Genomic DNA, 17,684 nt, shown 5'->3' with positions numbered 1-17,684 from the left:
AGAGGAAGTCAACCCTACACACACACACACACACACACACACACACATATGCTACACATAGACAGACACACGCACAAACACGTCAGAGGGAGAGGGTTTCCAGGCAGAAGGTTAATTATGGGAGTGTGTAGGTTGGGCCGTGGAACTGAACAAACATTGGCGCTCTGTGATTCATGGCGCACAACAGAATAGCAACTCTTCAAAGCCGCCCACTCTTTTCTTCCAGCTAATGGAGAGGCTGGAGTGCTTTTTTGGACAGGCTGCTCAGTCTCCTTTTCTCCCCCCAGATAATGTGTCCAAGATCTCTCAGTGCTTTCATTTTTTAAGGACTACTGAATTGTGGTACAGAATGGAGATGATAGAGCTTTAGGGGAAAGAGGAGAGGGTGTGACTGTTGGTTTGTTTGTGTAGAAGAATCTGTGCATACAAGCACACTTGTGTCTCTGAAGTCCATGAGTACTCTGTTGCTGTTTTATTCACAATCTATTTCATTAGTAATGAACAGGACAAAAAAATACATTTGCTTTAAGGACCAGAGAGAAATTTGCATACAACCAGAGAGAAGTGAGATGGCTTTTGAGCTTGAACCTTGCAGTTATTTTTATTGCCTTGAATATTGTGTTGTGTTGTTATACAGTGGCTTGAGTGATTGGATCTCTCTGCATCTTCAGTGTGTTTTGTATGCATTCACAACTGTATGTATGGGTTTTTTAGTGTCTCAGAAAAGTGGTCAGTCAGTGGGGTGTTTCAATTCAACTCAGTTCACTTTTCAAGTCAATTCAATGTGAATGGTGGATGCAAAATGTTTGAGCAGTGCACACACCTTAAAGCCTTTTTTCAAATATACTCCTTACATAATGATGAAGTACATTGCTATTCTACTTGGCAATAATATGCCCTTATTCATTAAGTGGAGTTCATTAACATCAACGAGCCAAGTAATCACCACACGTAACGAGTGGATATCCAGACAGACACTCGTGCAATAACTTTATTTACTTTGAAAAACCGACCACCAGTATTGTTGCAGGCCGAGCCACAAGCACACCCTGAGTGTTGGTTCCATTGGAATGGCTAGTGTACCTGCTAAAGCCATTATCATCTGCCCAGTGAGACATTCAGAACAGTTATAATGCATTATACTAATGCATTTGGATCTACACTTCTCATTAGGTATATACAGTACCTTTCTGGGCATAGAGTGAGGCTGATTGTTTGACTGCATATATGGTCATCATAATATAGTGTAATCAGGGCTCCAGACTAACTTTTTTCACTAGGAGCACAGTGGGCCCCTAATGAAAATTTTAGGGGCGCAACCAGAAAATGTAGGGGCACACACCGTAAATCAAAATGCTAACCAAATATTCACATTTCTACTAATTTCCACTGTATTACTAATAAATACTTTGATAATAGATGAAGAAATTAAATTAAATTAAATTAAAATGTGCCGTTTCAAATTCAGTGTCACTTTTGAAGATGCAACACAGAATGCACCATTGCTGTCATGACAGTAAACAAAATATTAAAAAAATATACCAACTCTGGTCTACAACTACAATGAATTCACCTTAAATTTAAACATGTATTGTTTAGGCTACTACCCTTAGGGTTGGGTACCTTTCGCATCTGAACCTGGTACAGATACCTGAAATTATGGTAAATGTTTTCGGTACTTTCCCTCTGTAATTACCAAACAATTATTTCAGTTGTAAAAATAATTCCAAACCTATTTATCCTATGTACTTAGAACATTATGTTATTTTATTAGAATATCTTACACTCTAAAGAAATTAAACAAAAATAAAAATAAAACCCCTCCCTCTCTCCTCCCAAACCCATCCCTACAACCTAATTAAATTGAATAATTATTCATTTCTTACTCACTGTAACTTGTTTAGCCTGTTGTAATTTCATCATGACCGTTTTCAATTGCTCTTTAATGTTTCATGTAAAGCACTTTGAGTTGCCTTGTTGCTGATAGGTGCTGTAAAAATAAAGTTACCTTGCCTTACAACCTCAGTCTGTCAGTCAGTCACCAGGGCACAGTTGCACACTGTTGAGCCTGCTGCTTGTCTCAGAGGAAGTGTAACGTCAACAGCACCGTGACTGTTTTTAATATCATATAGCAGCAAACGCTGTCTGTGTGAAGTTTTTAAAAACTGTAACCATACTTGAAACCACTTTATCGGCATCACTCACTGTGACTTAAAAAAAAACAGCCAACGTAGTTTGCGCCGAAAGCACCTGCGTGTGTGTGCGAGTGTGTGTATTTGTGTCGGAGCACCGCTCTCTGTCAATTTTCAGAGAGGACAGATAAGCTTGCGCGCTCAGGTACCTACATTTCGACATTTGTGTAAAAAACGGGGGCAAATTTGCTCCTCGCACATGTGCGACTGGATGTAAAATTCAGTCGCACACTCTCAAATTTTGGTTGCAAAATGCGACCATTTGGTCGCAGTCTGGAGCCCTGGTACTAAGGAATTGGTGTGGAAACATAAAATACATTCAGTGGCAAAATGTCCTTGGACAGTTAAAGATTGTTGCCATTGTCATTGTTTGTTTTTATATGGACTAACATCAGTGCTCGTAAAGATCATGCTACACAAATTCAGAAGTAAGCAGTCACACTTAAGTTGTATAGATAGAATAAAACAATAGTTGTTTTCAGTTGAATTTATCCAATTGGCAAAAATTATTTCATTTTAGTCTTCATTTTAAAACTAACCAAGTCTGTATGACTAAAGGTTATCGATTGGATATCTAAATGTTTAGCTCTGTATCTGCCTTGTTGAAGGTGGTATCTGTGCATTCCTCGGGCCTCTTGTTCCAGCCCTGCACACAGCTCGAGCTATAAATGAGTTCTTGGAATTGTAAAAAAAAAAATAAAAAAAAACACATGGCATTGTTCCATGTGGATCTTGGAGTTAGAGCAAAACAAACAACAATAACACTGGATCATATTAATAAAACTCAGTCACTGCGACTAAACAGCCCACCGTGTTGTGGAACATGAAGACACTGACCACCGCAGACAAATGAGTTAAGGTGGAGCATGCGACAATGTTATTAACCCTTTCTTCCCATATTTCTTCCTAAGAGGAAAAGCAGCGCTGCTACGTGCAAAAACTGTCAAAGAGAATTTACAGCTCTGCTGGAGTATGGTTTTGCATAAGACAGGAAACTAGAGGCTTAATCTAATAACTATTCTGTGTTTACCTGCACTGTGCCCACCAATGACTCAAAGTTACACAGAGTAACACTGCCATTACAGCTGGTAAGGATTCAGGAATCCAAGGACACTTCAGCAGGGCGGATGCTTTTAGCTGTCACGTAGGTTTTTACTCGGGACTTTCAGTTTGAAGGACGCTCTCGTTACTCACAGCACCGCCCTGCTGCAAAAATAATGAATTGGATCAGGGGGTTTGCTTCTTGGGTTTCAGCAGCCTGCAGAGCACCGGCCTCAGCAGGGGTTTGGAGGAGGTCACTGGATGGGTGCCATAGGGAGCTGAAAATTCGAAAAATAGGCAGGAGGCAGGGAGCGTAAATTGCCTCAGCCCTGCAGGACACCACTCTCACCCGAGCACCCGGGGCCCCCTCGCTGGTACACATCTGAAAGTAGTTACCCTCACACCTCTTCCAGCAGGGTCAGCCTGGGCCCAGGGATCATATAATAAAGGGAAATGGACATAATTTCCCTTCCCATCATTTGAAGTAGGAAGGGATGAAACTATTGTTACAAAGCAGCTGCACAGAGAACGGTACCTATGCAGGTCTTTAAAGTCTGGAAAAGGTACGGAATTCATTTTTATCATATGGAGGTTTTTTAAAAACTTTGAGAATTGTCATTATCATTGATTCCTGATATGCATCATTTTAGAGGAAAAACATTATTTTTGTTCAGAAGTACAATTTTTAGTATACAACATGCATATTGAACATGAACCATAGTCTGTAGTAACATTCTGGAAAACCATCTACCTATTTTAATTAAACCCGTACAGTATACAAGTCACAACTATGAGGTTTCAGCTTTTACTCTGGGAAACCTTGAATAGAAACATTGAAAGGTATCATGAATCAGTATCAGAGTTGTCCAGCCGGCCTCTTTAGCAGAAGATGGCTTTGATAAAGTGATGAACAACACAAATGTAGAATGTTGTTGACTTAAAGTACAGACATAGAGTTCTCATGACTTGCACCCCTTGGCTTTTTGGCAGCAAAGTGATGTCAGCTGTTTGAACAAAGGCAGATCATTCAGTTGTCTGGAGCTTTGATAACTGATAGCAAAGAAAAAAAGAGATGCTAAAATGTCCCTGATCAGATCAAAATAGCAGGAAGCAAGTGTTTTTATCATAATCTCAGCAAAGGTCTCTGTAATGGACTTGGAATGTAGCTGGAAAAAGTCAGTGAGGGATTGAGCTGGAGGGAGATAAAAGGCCTGGCGTTTTTTCTATTTTCTTTTTTTTTCGTGTTTTATTTGCTGACAAAGTTCGGCAATGGCCTCAAATGGCAAAAGGAATCAGAAAAAGAAACCGAGGACTTGATTAAATGTAAGGCCTAAGCGGGTGGTGTAGCCTCACCAACCTGTGTGTGTGTGTGTGTGTGTGTGTGTGTGTGTGTGTGTGTGTGTGTGTGTGTGTGTGTGTGTGTGTGTGTGTGTGTGTGTGTGTGTGTGTGTGTGTGTGTGTGTGTGTGTGTGTGTGTGTGTGTGTGTGTTTTGGCTGACTGTGAATGGAGCAAATGAGTAGGCTCCGGCATGGGACCACAGCTGGATTAGCTGGTCAGCTGTGCTTTTTTTTATAATGCGCCAAACTGCCTGGGTTTGTATTGTCTGGAAGTGTCCAGAACCCAAGACGCGTCACAATAACGGCAGCATATACTGTAGCTTAAACCATATATATTTGTTGAATGATGCTGTATATGCCAATAAGTCTCGCTGTTTGTTCTATTAGTTTGGACTGACAGATGATTTGCTATATTATACAAGTTCAAGTTTAAAATTGAATTTAGAATTGACAAAATGCATAAGACTGTATCTGTAAGAGGCAGGTTTTGGCAGCCTTCCCACTGGTGCCAAAACATCCTACAGGTATTCATTATACCCTCTTCACCTCCTGTGGAGCTTGTACTTCCAGTGTTTTACTGCTTGCTAGTGTGAGAAATATGTCTGTGCTTTTATTGGCAGGTTAGGACAAGCTTTGCCTTAATGAGCATTAGGTTTCCTTTGAAAGCAGCTCAAATTAGCTGGGGAAGAGAGAGAGAGTGATGGAACTTGCTGAATGGACTTTACAGGCTATTTTATTCACCCCCACCGCTGTAGTGCGTAATCGTGAAGTCGTTTTTAGTTAAATAGCTCATGAATGATGCATTGGCAACTACACTAGTCAACTCTGAACTCGGGACTAATTGATGATTGCTCGCAAACAGATGTTGGCCCACTTCGAACCACGGTTGTTAGCAATTATTTGATAAACAACAGGCTAATATGCTAATTGTTACCAGCTGTCAATGAGGTTACTCTGTGTGTTTACACTTCAGTTACAGTAAGACGCTCGACTTCACCTGTCCCCCCCTAGGGCCTGGCTATTCACCGCCACCCCCAACTACAAGGCAAACCTACACCCCTTTCCCGAAAGGTCACCTGCTTTTCACAATGCACATCATTACCTTGTTCAGTTAGCATAACATAATCAACCGGTTTTAGTGACTGCCAACATATGCACATGGACACAACAGTAAACAATGGGTGCCTTGTGCACTTTTCTTTCGCTGAACAAGTGGATTTCCTCCTCTTCCCACTGTTTTGGTTTCTGCCTCCCTCAGGAATGTTTTTACCAGGGCACATTCCTCACTCTCGGCTCAAGACTTTCCATATTTGCCAAGAGCTGGTGAATGTGTCACACACAGAGAAATAGACTTCCTCAGTAATCAGTCAACACGGTGGCAGCCAACCATCCTTAAAGGGCATTTCTCTCTCCATCTCTCTCAGATACTACAGCACATCTGATGGTATGAAGATGCAAACGTCCTGGCACAGCCAGGACCACAAACTCAAATAAACAGAAATGTCGCTATGGATGACGTGGCAGACAAATGCATGCTGGTATATAGTGAGTGTGTGTGTGTGCGCATATGTGTGCATATGTGTGTTTGTCATACCTGCCAGGTGGGGGCCCCTGGGGTACCCTGACAAGAGCCATTAAAGTTTATAAGCGTGAGGCCCAGCTGTCAGTCAAGCAGACACGCTGCCCCCGTCCAACCCCGTTCTGAAGGAAACCCCACCAAACCCCAGAGAACCCCTGACCCTGCTCTGACAGGGAGCTGGGTTAGTATGGGCTGGGACTGGCTAGGGTTATGGTGAAAAGTAAACGCCTGTTGCCTGAAGGTTTGAGAAGTTTTGACTAAAAGATTGATGGTTTGAGTCCCTAGAGTGGCTGGGAAATTTTAGGACGGGAGTGATGAATAAGTACTGCTGTCTCCTCCTTCAATCAAAGTAACGTGGGCGGGCTGAACCTCTTAAGTTTTCTAGAAGATGATCTCCATAGCTGACATCTCTGGGCAGCTCCCAGGTGAGTGGAGCTCTTTGCTTAGGTAACTGGACCAAAAATATGTTTAAAAAAACTAGGGCCACTCCTTGACTATCGCGACGTAAAAAGTAGAACTACCATTCACTTGAGAAAGTAATCCATCTGGAGTGTACACTTGCAGGTATTTACTTGGTCAACATTTTCTGGAAGCTGTTGCTGGACCTTGCCTTTTGTTTTTTTGCCATGAGCCTCTGTAATATTGTCAGTCCAAACGCAGCAGAACACTCAAAAGTCCCTCTGGTTATTATCAGAGTTGAAATGGACAGTTTCCATGTGTGCTTCCAGTGGTTTATAGGAAAAGTGGATCATACAATACAAAGAAAGTGCTTTGTCATTTGATATAAACGGAATGCTTAATCCAATAGCAACAGACTAATGGCTACCAGACCAGTGTCTTTAGATCTAAACATCATACTATCTGAAGTCTTGTTGTAAATCCCACATGTTATAGCAAGAATGCTTATTGTGTGTGCCAACCTGCCACTTTTATGTTAATAGAACAGTTAGTCTATATCCACGACGTTCCACTTCCGGGATTATTCAGGTTCCGCCAGAAATTCCTCCGGAAGCGGAAGGTATCGGACATCCTTCCAAAATGCAAGGCATTCACTGGAAATTCCGCCGGATGCCTTGCATTTCAGCCGGATGTCCGGTACCTTCCGCTTTCTTTGTGTTGTAATTTTAAACTCCGGTGGATTTATGAGGACTATGATTAAGCTAGCTAGACTATCTGTCCAATCTTTCTCAAAGTCAATCTCAAAGTTTTCTGTTGCACGACTAAAACAACCATTGAACATACACATGTTAAAGAAATGCCAATAAACCAGAGCACATTTTTCTCTTATCCCAGAATGCTGTGTGGACTCGCCAGACCCTCCTCCACAGCGCCTTGGACGAAGGTCTGGCAATGTGAGACTAATAGAACAGTAGTTGAGGGCTGATTTTAACTGTTGCAATGTGAAAAAATAAGCTCGGGATTGAGTGATTGCATGGATAAACTGTAGAGGGGTTTATGTACAGTCACAAAACAAGCTCTGCCTGTTGCCTGTCATGTCTTTCTAGCAAACGAGGCAATTAAGCCACTAGACAGACGCTTTTGTCAGTTGCTCTGGATGAGTGTCAGCCAAAGAGCAAATAACCCAATGTAAATAGATGTGTGTCCGTGCTCACGCACCTCTGTCGGTTCCTGTGTGCATTATGTAGCCTGTCGTGCCACAGCCGGATTAAAGTATCCCTCTCCCCAGACTGCCTCTTCCCTCAGCCCCCGCTGACCCCTCCCACACACTATTTGTTTTAATTAAAAGAAAACTTCCAGCCTTGGCCAAGCGAGACCAACCAACGTTGACTTTTTCCTTTTCTCTCTGCCATTCTACTCCCAAATCTCTGGCCAAACCTTTTTTTTCTCTCTCTCTCTCTATGTCTCTCTTTACATGTTTCTCATTTGGTCCTTTATTCCATTGGGGTTATGATTGAGCAGAAAAGGGATGCTTGTCGTCTGTGCTGGAATGTAGAGCTGAATGGGCCTGTTTGACAAAATGGGATGAGAAAGTGTTGTATGTGAAGTCGGCCAAAAGGGGAAATTGAATCATTCCGGGTTGGGAAGGCACATTGGGGAATAGTCCTGTTTCCTCTGAGTTGTGGCTTGGAGAGTTTCGTAGGCTTAGCCGTGCTCCTTGGGGTGTGTGTATGTGTTTGAGCGTGTGCATGAGTATGCATGCATGTATGTTTGTGTGAAGGAGGTTTCCATGTGTACAGTATGCATCTGTCCACGCTAGTATGTGTCCTTAGAGTGGGACACGGTACAAAGCACACATTGTAGTTTGTGTCAAAGAGTAGCAAAGCTCTCTGTGAGTGGGAGGAGGTGTGCATCTGCAGCCCTATTTTTTATTGTGTCAGCAGCTCGAGCTTGTTCCCCACCTCTTGGAGTGATTCAACACCTGGCTGTGGTCCACATTCAAAAGTGATCCTTTAAACCAGGAGGGGACCACATAAGTTCAAGTGAGGTTTCTGCCGTGATTTGGAGCGTTTCTGAACACCTGTCAGTCACATTCATAAAAATACAACCGGCCATTATACTCACTATTTCGAAAAGAAATGCCACGAGATATTTAATGTACTTAGCCGATGTTCCCAGTGGGCATAGGTTCAGTGCCAAGTTGTCTGCCCTGCAGCAGTTTCATTTCAGTGTCTTAAATAATCTTACTACTGCAGAGACTGTAATCCATTTTTGTTAAAAAAAGTTAAGTAGGAAATTTGTTTACAAGTTTTTTTCGTTTTTTTTTTTTCTTTTTTCTTCTTCAGTTGGACCCCATTCCGGACGAGGTGGTGCAGCAGAGACCGAATGCCAACGCTATCCACTCTATGGAGAAAGTTCTTGAAATACAAAGTGAGTAGAATATTTATATATAGGCATAACATGCATCAGCCCCTACATGATTGTGTTTTATTTAATGTATCTTACCGAATGATATTTGGTGTAGGTTTTAGTTCAACTATGTTTATATATTGAGCATCAGTAGATGTTGTATTTATTAATATTCCACATACAAAACCTGTAGAGCCACAATCATCAAATCTCTCAGCAATGAATAGCCAGTGGTCCAGTGTGCACAGCATCTGTTCTGATTGACTACATGTAAGTGACCTTAACCCTGTCCTGGTCTTTTGTAGGTAAATACTGGCGCTCCCTGCAGCGCTCCGCCTCCACACTCGGTTGCTCGTTGAGCGAAGCCCTACGGCACGATGCAGAGGAAGCTGAGACTGTCTCCGCGATGGCCTCATTGTCTGTCGCCAACAAGCACATTGGAAAGAGGTACACACTGTTATCTATGTGTAGTAGTTCTCAGTGACTGGTCAATCTTTGTGCATGTTTAAGGGAATACCTCAACATTTTGTGAAATAGGTTTAGTCGGTTTCTTGCTGCAAGTGAAATGAGAAGATCAGTACCGCTCTCCTGGAGCCTCCGCTGGTTGCTTGGCAACATCACAATGCAGCAAGACTCCAGGAAGTGACTCAGCCCAGACAAGAAGCTTTTCGGACTTTTTCAGTTTGATCCGAACCAAAATTACAGATGTGAAACCAAACAGCTGAAATTTGGTCCGACCAAAAGAGGTAGTATCGGCCCAGATCAAACTGAACCATGGCCTGGTTTGTTTCTAGTGTGAAAGCATTTTGTTGGATAGTTAGGACCAAATACAGGAAGTTATGGCAGGCTCTCATTGTGTTATAGGAGAAGCGTAGCTTCTTGAAGGAATAGCTCAGTGCTAAGTGTGGAAGTGAGAGAGAAAAAGTGACGATGAGAGACAATACGAAAGGGACCGGGAAGCCCATCTACAAACTAATCAGTTACAAGTATCAGGAGACGCAGCTTACACGTGTGATGATGACAGGACGTAGTTATGTCATGTCTAGTTCTTTCGTGTGCTTGCATAACTGCAGTTTGAAACCAAAACTAAAGAAATATATACAATGTAACAAAAACATGAACCTTGGTTCAGACTTTTAGGTGTAAAAAAGGCCCTAAGAGGAGCTAGTGGATTTTCTTACCTTAAGACAGAGCCAGGTTAGCTCTTTCCTACTGTTTCCAGTGTTTTTGCTAAGCTAACCAACTGCAGCCGGAGTGGTATCAATCTTCTTATTTAAACCTCGTCAAGAAAGCAAATATGAATGTCAAACTGTTACAGTAATAGGATTCAGTCTCTCATCAACCTCATTTGCAGCTGCTGCAGATATTTTGGTGGGTTTGGTGTGTGACACCCCCATCTCAATGACTTTATACACTGGAAGTGTTAACATGGGTTGTGTTAAGTGTCCATCTATGACAACACAAAATAAGTAATTGTGTTGTCTCGTACCAGAGGTGTCAATTCCAGGTCCAGAAAGTAAAAGTCCTGCCATGTGTTTATTCCACCAATGAACTCAGCCAGCTGACTGAGTTCATTGGTGGAATAAACACATGGCAGGACTTTTACTTTCTGGACCTGGAATTGACACCTCTGTCTCTTACTACCTTTCTTTGGCACCGTGGTAATTGTACTTTGGTTTAATACAATGTTGTATAATAGCGTGTACAGTGCAGTCCTTAAAGTGTACAGTCATGGTCCTGTAGGCCAATAATATTGCAGTATTGTTTATGGTATTATCTTTTCCCCCAGGGCTCAAGAGGAACCAATGGAAGAGGAAGCTACTATGTAAAAAAACAAACATCCCTAGTCTTTGACCACTCATACCAGTCTTCTTCTTTGACACAGTATACACTCAGTGTCAATTTAAATGCCACTCCTATGTCTCACCCCAGCCACGTCAAGCTGGCATCTTATTGTGGGAGAGAGGTAGCCGAGCTGACAAAAGTTGGCGCTCAAAGGAAACGGAACACTGACGATGAGCGATGCATTCACTGATCAGCAGTGCACGGACTGATCAGCATAAATGTGTTCCATTGTCTCTCCAAGACCTTGGATTACAGAGGATTGACTCAACCATCCCACAATGACAACCTCGAGTGCCAGTGCTTTTTTAAAACACTAGACAAGATGTACTTTTTGAATGCCAGTAGGATCCATACACAGACGATGCATAGTCATCTTCTTTTCTTATTTTTCTGTTGTTTCTGTGCTTTATCTTTCATCAAAAACCACCAGAGCTAATGTGATTGTGACTCTTAAGATATCTGGACGAATGGAAAAAAAGTGGTCGAATTTCTTGCCGTTTTCAAGTTGGTTGACAATTACAGATGAGAAAGGTCAGCAGATGTTGTCATTCCATTATGACTGACAGCGAAAGACTGTGCGTTTGTGCCTTTTTTTTTGTCTTTTTTATTTTCCAAACCTGGTGGATTTTCTGTTGAACTCTACTGAAAGAGCATTGCCTTAAATACAGGTTTGGGAATGAGGCCTCTTCTCCTCAACCCCTTAAACATTTCTATCCTGGCAAGACATCCAATGCCTGCATGTTGTTGGCACATAGACTGGAGGACTTTGGCATGTTTACCTATAATTCCCTGCAAGCAGCCTTCTGTCTCTCCCTGTACCTCCATCATTTAAATAATCTCATTTGAGAAGGTAGTCCCCAGCCACAAGTTGGAGGTGGTTCAGTTTAAAAGTCACTGGTGGATTAGTAATACTCAGTGGAACCATGTATCAGATACAGTCCCGTAGCCAGAGGAAACGTCTTGGAGGGTGAGGTATCCTCTCCTAAAGGACCAGCTGCGCCTTAGTAAAAACGTTTACTAATAATAAATTGACGTTTCTCAATGCGCACAATGAATCTGCATACATTGCATTGGATGCAGCAATTGTTAATCAGTCTAATTGTTTTCCTTTTACTTGAAAATTGATTTAAAGTGGTTTAGTGGCAGACTAAACGATGCGCAATAGGGGAGCATTGGCGTCCCCTTGGCAATGGGCCTGATCAGATAGGTATGAGCTGTTCCCAAGAGAAGAGTTAAGTCACATGTACTGCACTAGAGCAACAGCAGAATCCTATTCTATGCAGTAGTTAGACAATAATGAAGCCAAAGCATGATGGACTTTCTCAAAACCAAGTCAAACCACTTCATTTTTACATTAGAATCCGTCTCACCTTTTGCAGATTATTGAGGGATAGACAGGAATTAATCTCATATGGGCCAATTTGTTGAACCAGCCCTCTCTTAAAGACAACTGTCTCTGTGGTAACAATGACCAAACCACCTTGGGATTTTCCAGAGGGGTGTTCCAGTGCTGCACAGGCTCTCACAGCTGGTTTAACATTAACTTTAGTCCCTTGTTAAGCACATCTGCTCCCCAAATGCCAGGTGCTGTGAGGCAGGTGTGTGTTCATATACAGTGAAGCACAAGCTGCTCTTTATAAATATTCAAGTGTATACACACATTTGCATAGTTGTTTTTCCTTATTAATCATCCCTTTCTTTTAAAGCAGTGTGGGATAATCCCATCCAGAATAAATATCCTTGCAACTTTGAATAGAACATGTAGCTCAGATTATGCTCTGGATGCCGAATCCGCCTGCATTTGATTAAATCTCGATAATTTATCAAATCTGCATTACAAACCTGAATCCTTTTCAATCAGTTCATACCTTAATATAAAAAGAAAAACTCTAAGCTTAACTTCTAAGCTTAACTAATGTGGGTTTTGTACTGACTCTTAACTTAACTTAACTAAACCTGCTATCAGAGCCCAACCCTGCTAGCCAGACTATACAGCACACCAACCACCAGCCTAGTTGTAGTTAAATTCAGTTGTCCATTTTGGCAATGAAAACACCATAATAACAAGGTACGTTTTTTTTCCTAAAAATGCATGTACAAGTCTGATTAAACAGTCCAAGTGTGCATACGTGGACTTCCTGTTTGTAACCATCCCTCCAACTTGTCTGTGGCACCTGGGCAACTACCTTCTCTCACCTTTGTTTCATCTACCAGCTGACCGTGTTTCATGTATTTTTTCAGTGAACAGGAAACTGTGGTGTTTACCGTTGTTTACTGTACAAAGGACATGGATCTCACATGGAGTATTCCTGCCACACACATTTGTCAACGACTACTCTACTTTTGTCTATTCTATTTCCTCTCATCAGTTTCTTTTTCCCCCCTGGTTTTATTGCCCTGTCAGTGGAATCCAGTGACTTCTTTTTGTACTTTTTTTTTCCATGTTTTTTTGTTCACTTTCCCCTCTCTGTCTCTCTGTTAAACTGTAAAGCTGACATTCTTCACAGCAGGTGAGGCTTCAGATTCTCTCTTTAGTGGACATTACATTACTTATTTTCTGGTTTTTGTGGGAGGGTTGGGATGCAAATGTTTCTACTTTGTATAATGATGGACAATTGTGTATTTACTGTCTGTTCATAGTAGATTTATATATGAAAAGAAATAAGTATATTATATATATATATATATATATATATATATATATATACATACATAATGAAATACCATGATCCTGTTTTTGAAGTTGGTATTGAAAAATGCTATATTTCATGGGCCTTCGACTCAGTCTGCCCTTTTTAGGGTGTTACTGAAGGCACCATTTACTGTCCTTAGTTACAGTTGGTTACGTGTTGAGTAGCATTTTACTGGTTGTCTTTTTGTCTTTCAACACTGATGACTAGTTTTTGGCTTCATCCATCCCATTGGTACCATTACACTGATACACTAGGTGTGCCATTGCCAACCGCTCGGCCACACACATCATGCACGTATTCCTACTATTCCACTTTTTTCATTTATGTGTGTACATATTATTGTAGAAAAACACAAATTTTAGCTAGCACCTATAAAGTTTCAGCATGAAATGTGAGACTACAATTCAAAATCTGGATTCTACGCGTCTCAAAAACAATCTGTAGTGGTTCTCTTTCTTAAAGGTTTACAAGTTCATCCTCTAACAACAAGACCACAAGAAATGGGATGGGTGGATTTGAATTGGAACATGGCCATGCTATTCCCCTACATCATATCACTCTGATGGCCTTCACATGATCATCACTTATATCCTTATCTGACCAAATGTCCTTAGTTTTCATTGAACGTAACATTCCATTTAAATTCATCTAGCTGACATGTGTAATCTGGTTCATCAGCTAAGTGATGCCTCTGTGTTTCAGAGGGGCCTGTTGTTAGCATGATTGTCCTGTATCCAACAGATGACAGGTGTTGGATCCCTGCAGCAGCCCACGTCTTCCTGTCCTCACAGAACACCAAAACTTCTCCCGTACTAGGACCAATGTTTTTCACAATATCTATGTCTCAAAGGAACATATAGAAGAAAAGAAATATGATCGTGATGCCATAAACTGATTGAAATGTTCTTAAATCTCAATCAGACTTTCGAGGACAACATTTTCTAATTTTGACTGAATGTGTCTGGCCTCTACTGGCAGAGTCATGCTGCATCTCGTGTCCCTGAATTGTCTCCTCTGCATTCTTTTCCATGGCTTCTGCAGATGGCCACAGAGGTTAATGTTAAGACTATATAATGCTAGTGTCATCTACAGTACTACTTTGTAAATGTACAAAGGAAAATTATCAGTCAGTGCTTGCAGTAAATTGTAGGCCATAAAGTAGGATTTACACTGAGTACCCGAGAGATAACTAAGGTCTAAGCATTTGTAGACGGGCATTATTAGGCATCACATTTTTTGTTTTTTTTTGTATGATTTAAACGCATAGCCATGTGAAAGATGTGTGATTTTTCAATACATTCCTTTTATATCAGTCACCTACACAAATGCCACTTTCTCCTGTGTGTTTTTTTTTTTTTTTTTTTTTTTTTTAATTTCCAGGACTTCTTAATTGTGATACTTCATGCATATAGATGTATTTGTGGTTGGAATATAAAAATGCAAATAGTCAGGCTATCCTGAATATCACCTTAACTTGGATACGCTGACATCTCTGTGCATGTAAATACACTTTGTGAGATGCTTTTTGGTAACCCAGCCACGAACATTCCCAGACCCATTTGCGCAGCGGTGCCAGTCATGGGGTTTCTACTGCTGAATGCTTTGGTTTCTCAAGAGGAGCCAAAACCAGCACTGTCTGGCCACTCTGGCCATCTGTCTTCACGGTTAGTCTTGACATAGTCTATTTCCTTGACGTTCCACTTCCGGGATTGCTCCGGTGTCGCAGGAAATTCTGCCGGATGCATGTATTTTCGCCGATTTCCTTTTCCTTCCGCTTTTTTTGTTGTTGTTGGAATTCTAAACTCCGGTGGATTTCTGAGGACTATGGTTAACTGCTCCTCAGATTTCTGCAGGGTAAATCCAAACAGCTAGCTAGACTACCTGTCCAATCTGAGTTTTCTCTCGCACGACTATTTTGCAGCTGCTCCGTGCTTGTCCCAAGACGATTGTGATCGGTTTAAAGAAATGCCAATAAACCAGAGCACGTTTTTCTCCCATCCCAGAATGCTGTGTGGACTAACCAGTACCACCTCCGGTCTGCAGTGTGTGGATGGTCTGGCAAAGCGAGCGACTAGTCTTAACCCAATGTCCAGTAACAAAAAAAAAAAAACTGCAACATTCCATTTTGTTATCATTTCCATTTATTAGGCAGGGTCATATCTTTTTGTTTTAACCCTGATAGTTCGGTCCAGCCAGGTCCAAGAACAGTCTGTTGATTAAGGTGGCCTGGTCCGACTTCACTCCATTCCTCTTTTCTCTCTGCATGGATATGTGTGTCCGCATGCACTGCCCCCCCCCCCGCCTGTCTGTCTGTCTGTCCAGTACCACATATCAGCCCAAGGGATCCGAGCACTGAAGGACGTTAGTACTTTCACTGTATCCAAACTATCTCTTTTACTGCTTCTTTGTTTCTGCCGGGGAGGAGTTTGGGTGATTTCCATGTTGTGCTTTTACCTGCATCATATGGAATCCTCAAACCTGGAAGACTTCTGTTGAATATTTTACAAAAAAAAAAGTATCTAGCACTTGTAACACAGACAATAGATTTTATTGTATTTATGTAGAAAAAAATTGTTTTAGGGGGACGCTTTGTAAACTGCGACAAAAGAATGGACAACCTTTTTTTTTTTTATAAACCAGGCAAGATGTGACTTTGGTGGAGTTTTTGGGAAGACATTTTGTTCTTTGTCACATTGGACTTATCAAAGGGCTCCATCCAGGTGCCTGGTGATTGTTACGGTTGTCCATTCCACTAAATAAGCCAGTTATTGCTATGACCACTGTGGTTCAAAAACAAACAGTTCTAGGTTTACATATATATAAAATGCATATTCTTTTTTTATCAGTTATGTTTTTGACTTGTTCCACCATTGTTACAGAAATAGTACATTTTTCTCGGGAACCTTTGCTCTAACATGTTGTCTTTGACATCTACAATATAAAGTATTGTTTTGGAAAAACTGCAATGTCTGTTTTTATCTTAATAGTGTTGGTTGATGGTTTTGACTGCAAAGAAAAGGTTTATCCACTGTCAGGCAAACTTGGGTCTTACTGTCAGACATGAAGGAAGATGCCGATAAGAAATCGAAGGAGCAGAACAAAAGGTAGTCTTTTTTTTTTTTATTCCAACCATTCTTTTTCCTTATCAAAACATTGGATGTACATTACTCACAATGAACCTTGTCCGCTGACAGATTGGTTGGAGATTTGCGTGTGTTTTAATATTAGCAGCTAATGTAGCCTCGTACCGCTGGCCTAAAGCAGAAATGAGCAACGGGCTACAGAGCTCTGTTAAGCTCACTCCTTTCTAACTCCACACCCCCAGATTGTTTTCATTTTCAAACTTGTAGTCTTTCGAACCAAACTGACGAGATATCACTTGGGGCTTTTTATCAGCCTTCATGCAGCTCCATCTGGAGTTGCAAAAGGATTTATTAAACTTTTTTTTTTCTTCACTTACAGTAGTACTCTCCAAGACCTGCAAACAGACCTTGAGGTGTAAAATGAGTGGAGTTCTCCCTTAAATCCAGAGGGAGGCAGCATTGCAGGGATTGCAACATTAGCCCCACAGTAGCTCTGGGATTAGCCACCCATTTGGAAAGGTCAAAGGTCTGAGCTAGTGTCCAAATAAACAGCAGTGAATCCCTGTTGGTGGTGGAACTAACGCTAGGACAACAGTCCAAAAGCAAACAAAACCAATCCTGCCTTACCTCCCCTCAAATAAACACACATTCCACTGCTTTCCTGTCAAACTCTGAATTTAGAGAGTAGCAGGGTAAATACTACCACTGCCTTAGGCTTTGTAGGCTCGTCACCATCTCTGTAAATCATGGAGGCTCGAGACACCACGCAGTGTCCGAGGCAAACGAAAAGGAGCACATCTCTGCCTCCTTGAGAAAATAAGGTTAAACAGACATGAGGGACAATATTTACCATCATACAGGTGGTGAAAAGAGCTCCGATGGCTCCCAGAAGTAAAATGGGATGACGTTAAAGCTGGGAATGTGACCTCTTTACGGTTCCTTGGCGGCTGGGGATGCTCTAATGACCGCGCTCGTGACACACAGACTGCCCGTCTCACCTTTAGCTCACCGTAGGCGTCGACACGTTCGTCTTCTCCGCTGTGTAGCGACACACAACTCTTTGACCCCTCGGTGAGGTCAGGTCAGAGAAAAGGTGGAGCCCTGA

General features: G+C 41.6%; 1 protein-coding gene across 4 annotated transcripts in view; it reads left to right on the top strand.

Moving 5' to 3' along the window:
* Positions 1–14,821, top strand: part of hdac4 (histone deacetylase 4) — a 140,469-nt gene extending 125,648 nt beyond the window's left edge. For 3 of the 4 annotated variants that reach the window (XM_028591193.1, XM_028591192.1, XM_028591194.1), the window contains 3 exons: positions 8,895–8,979; positions 9,264–9,405; positions 10,748–14,821. In XM_028591193.1, the coding sequence (XP_028446994.1) occupies positions 8,895–8,979; positions 9,264–9,405; positions 10,748–10,787 (267 nt within the window). In that variant the 3' untranslated portion in view covers positions 10,788–14,821. Of the gene's footprint in view, positions 1–5,829; positions 5,895–5,995; positions 6,117–8,894; positions 8,980–9,263; positions 9,406–10,747 lie in introns of those variants that run through there. The other variant, XR_003693720.1, reaches the window with a different exon arrangement.
* Positions 14,822–17,684: the final 2,863 nt, after the last annotated feature.

This window comes from Perca flavescens, chromosome 11 (assembly GCF_004354835.1).
Source record: "Perca flavescens isolate YP-PL-M2 chromosome 11, PFLA_1.0, whole genome shotgun sequence".
NCBI lineage: Eukaryota > Metazoa > Chordata > Actinopteri > Perciformes > Percidae > Perca > Perca flavescens.
The sequence above is the reverse complement of the archived record's forward strand: the minus strand, read 5'-3'. Positions and strand labels throughout refer to the sequence as shown.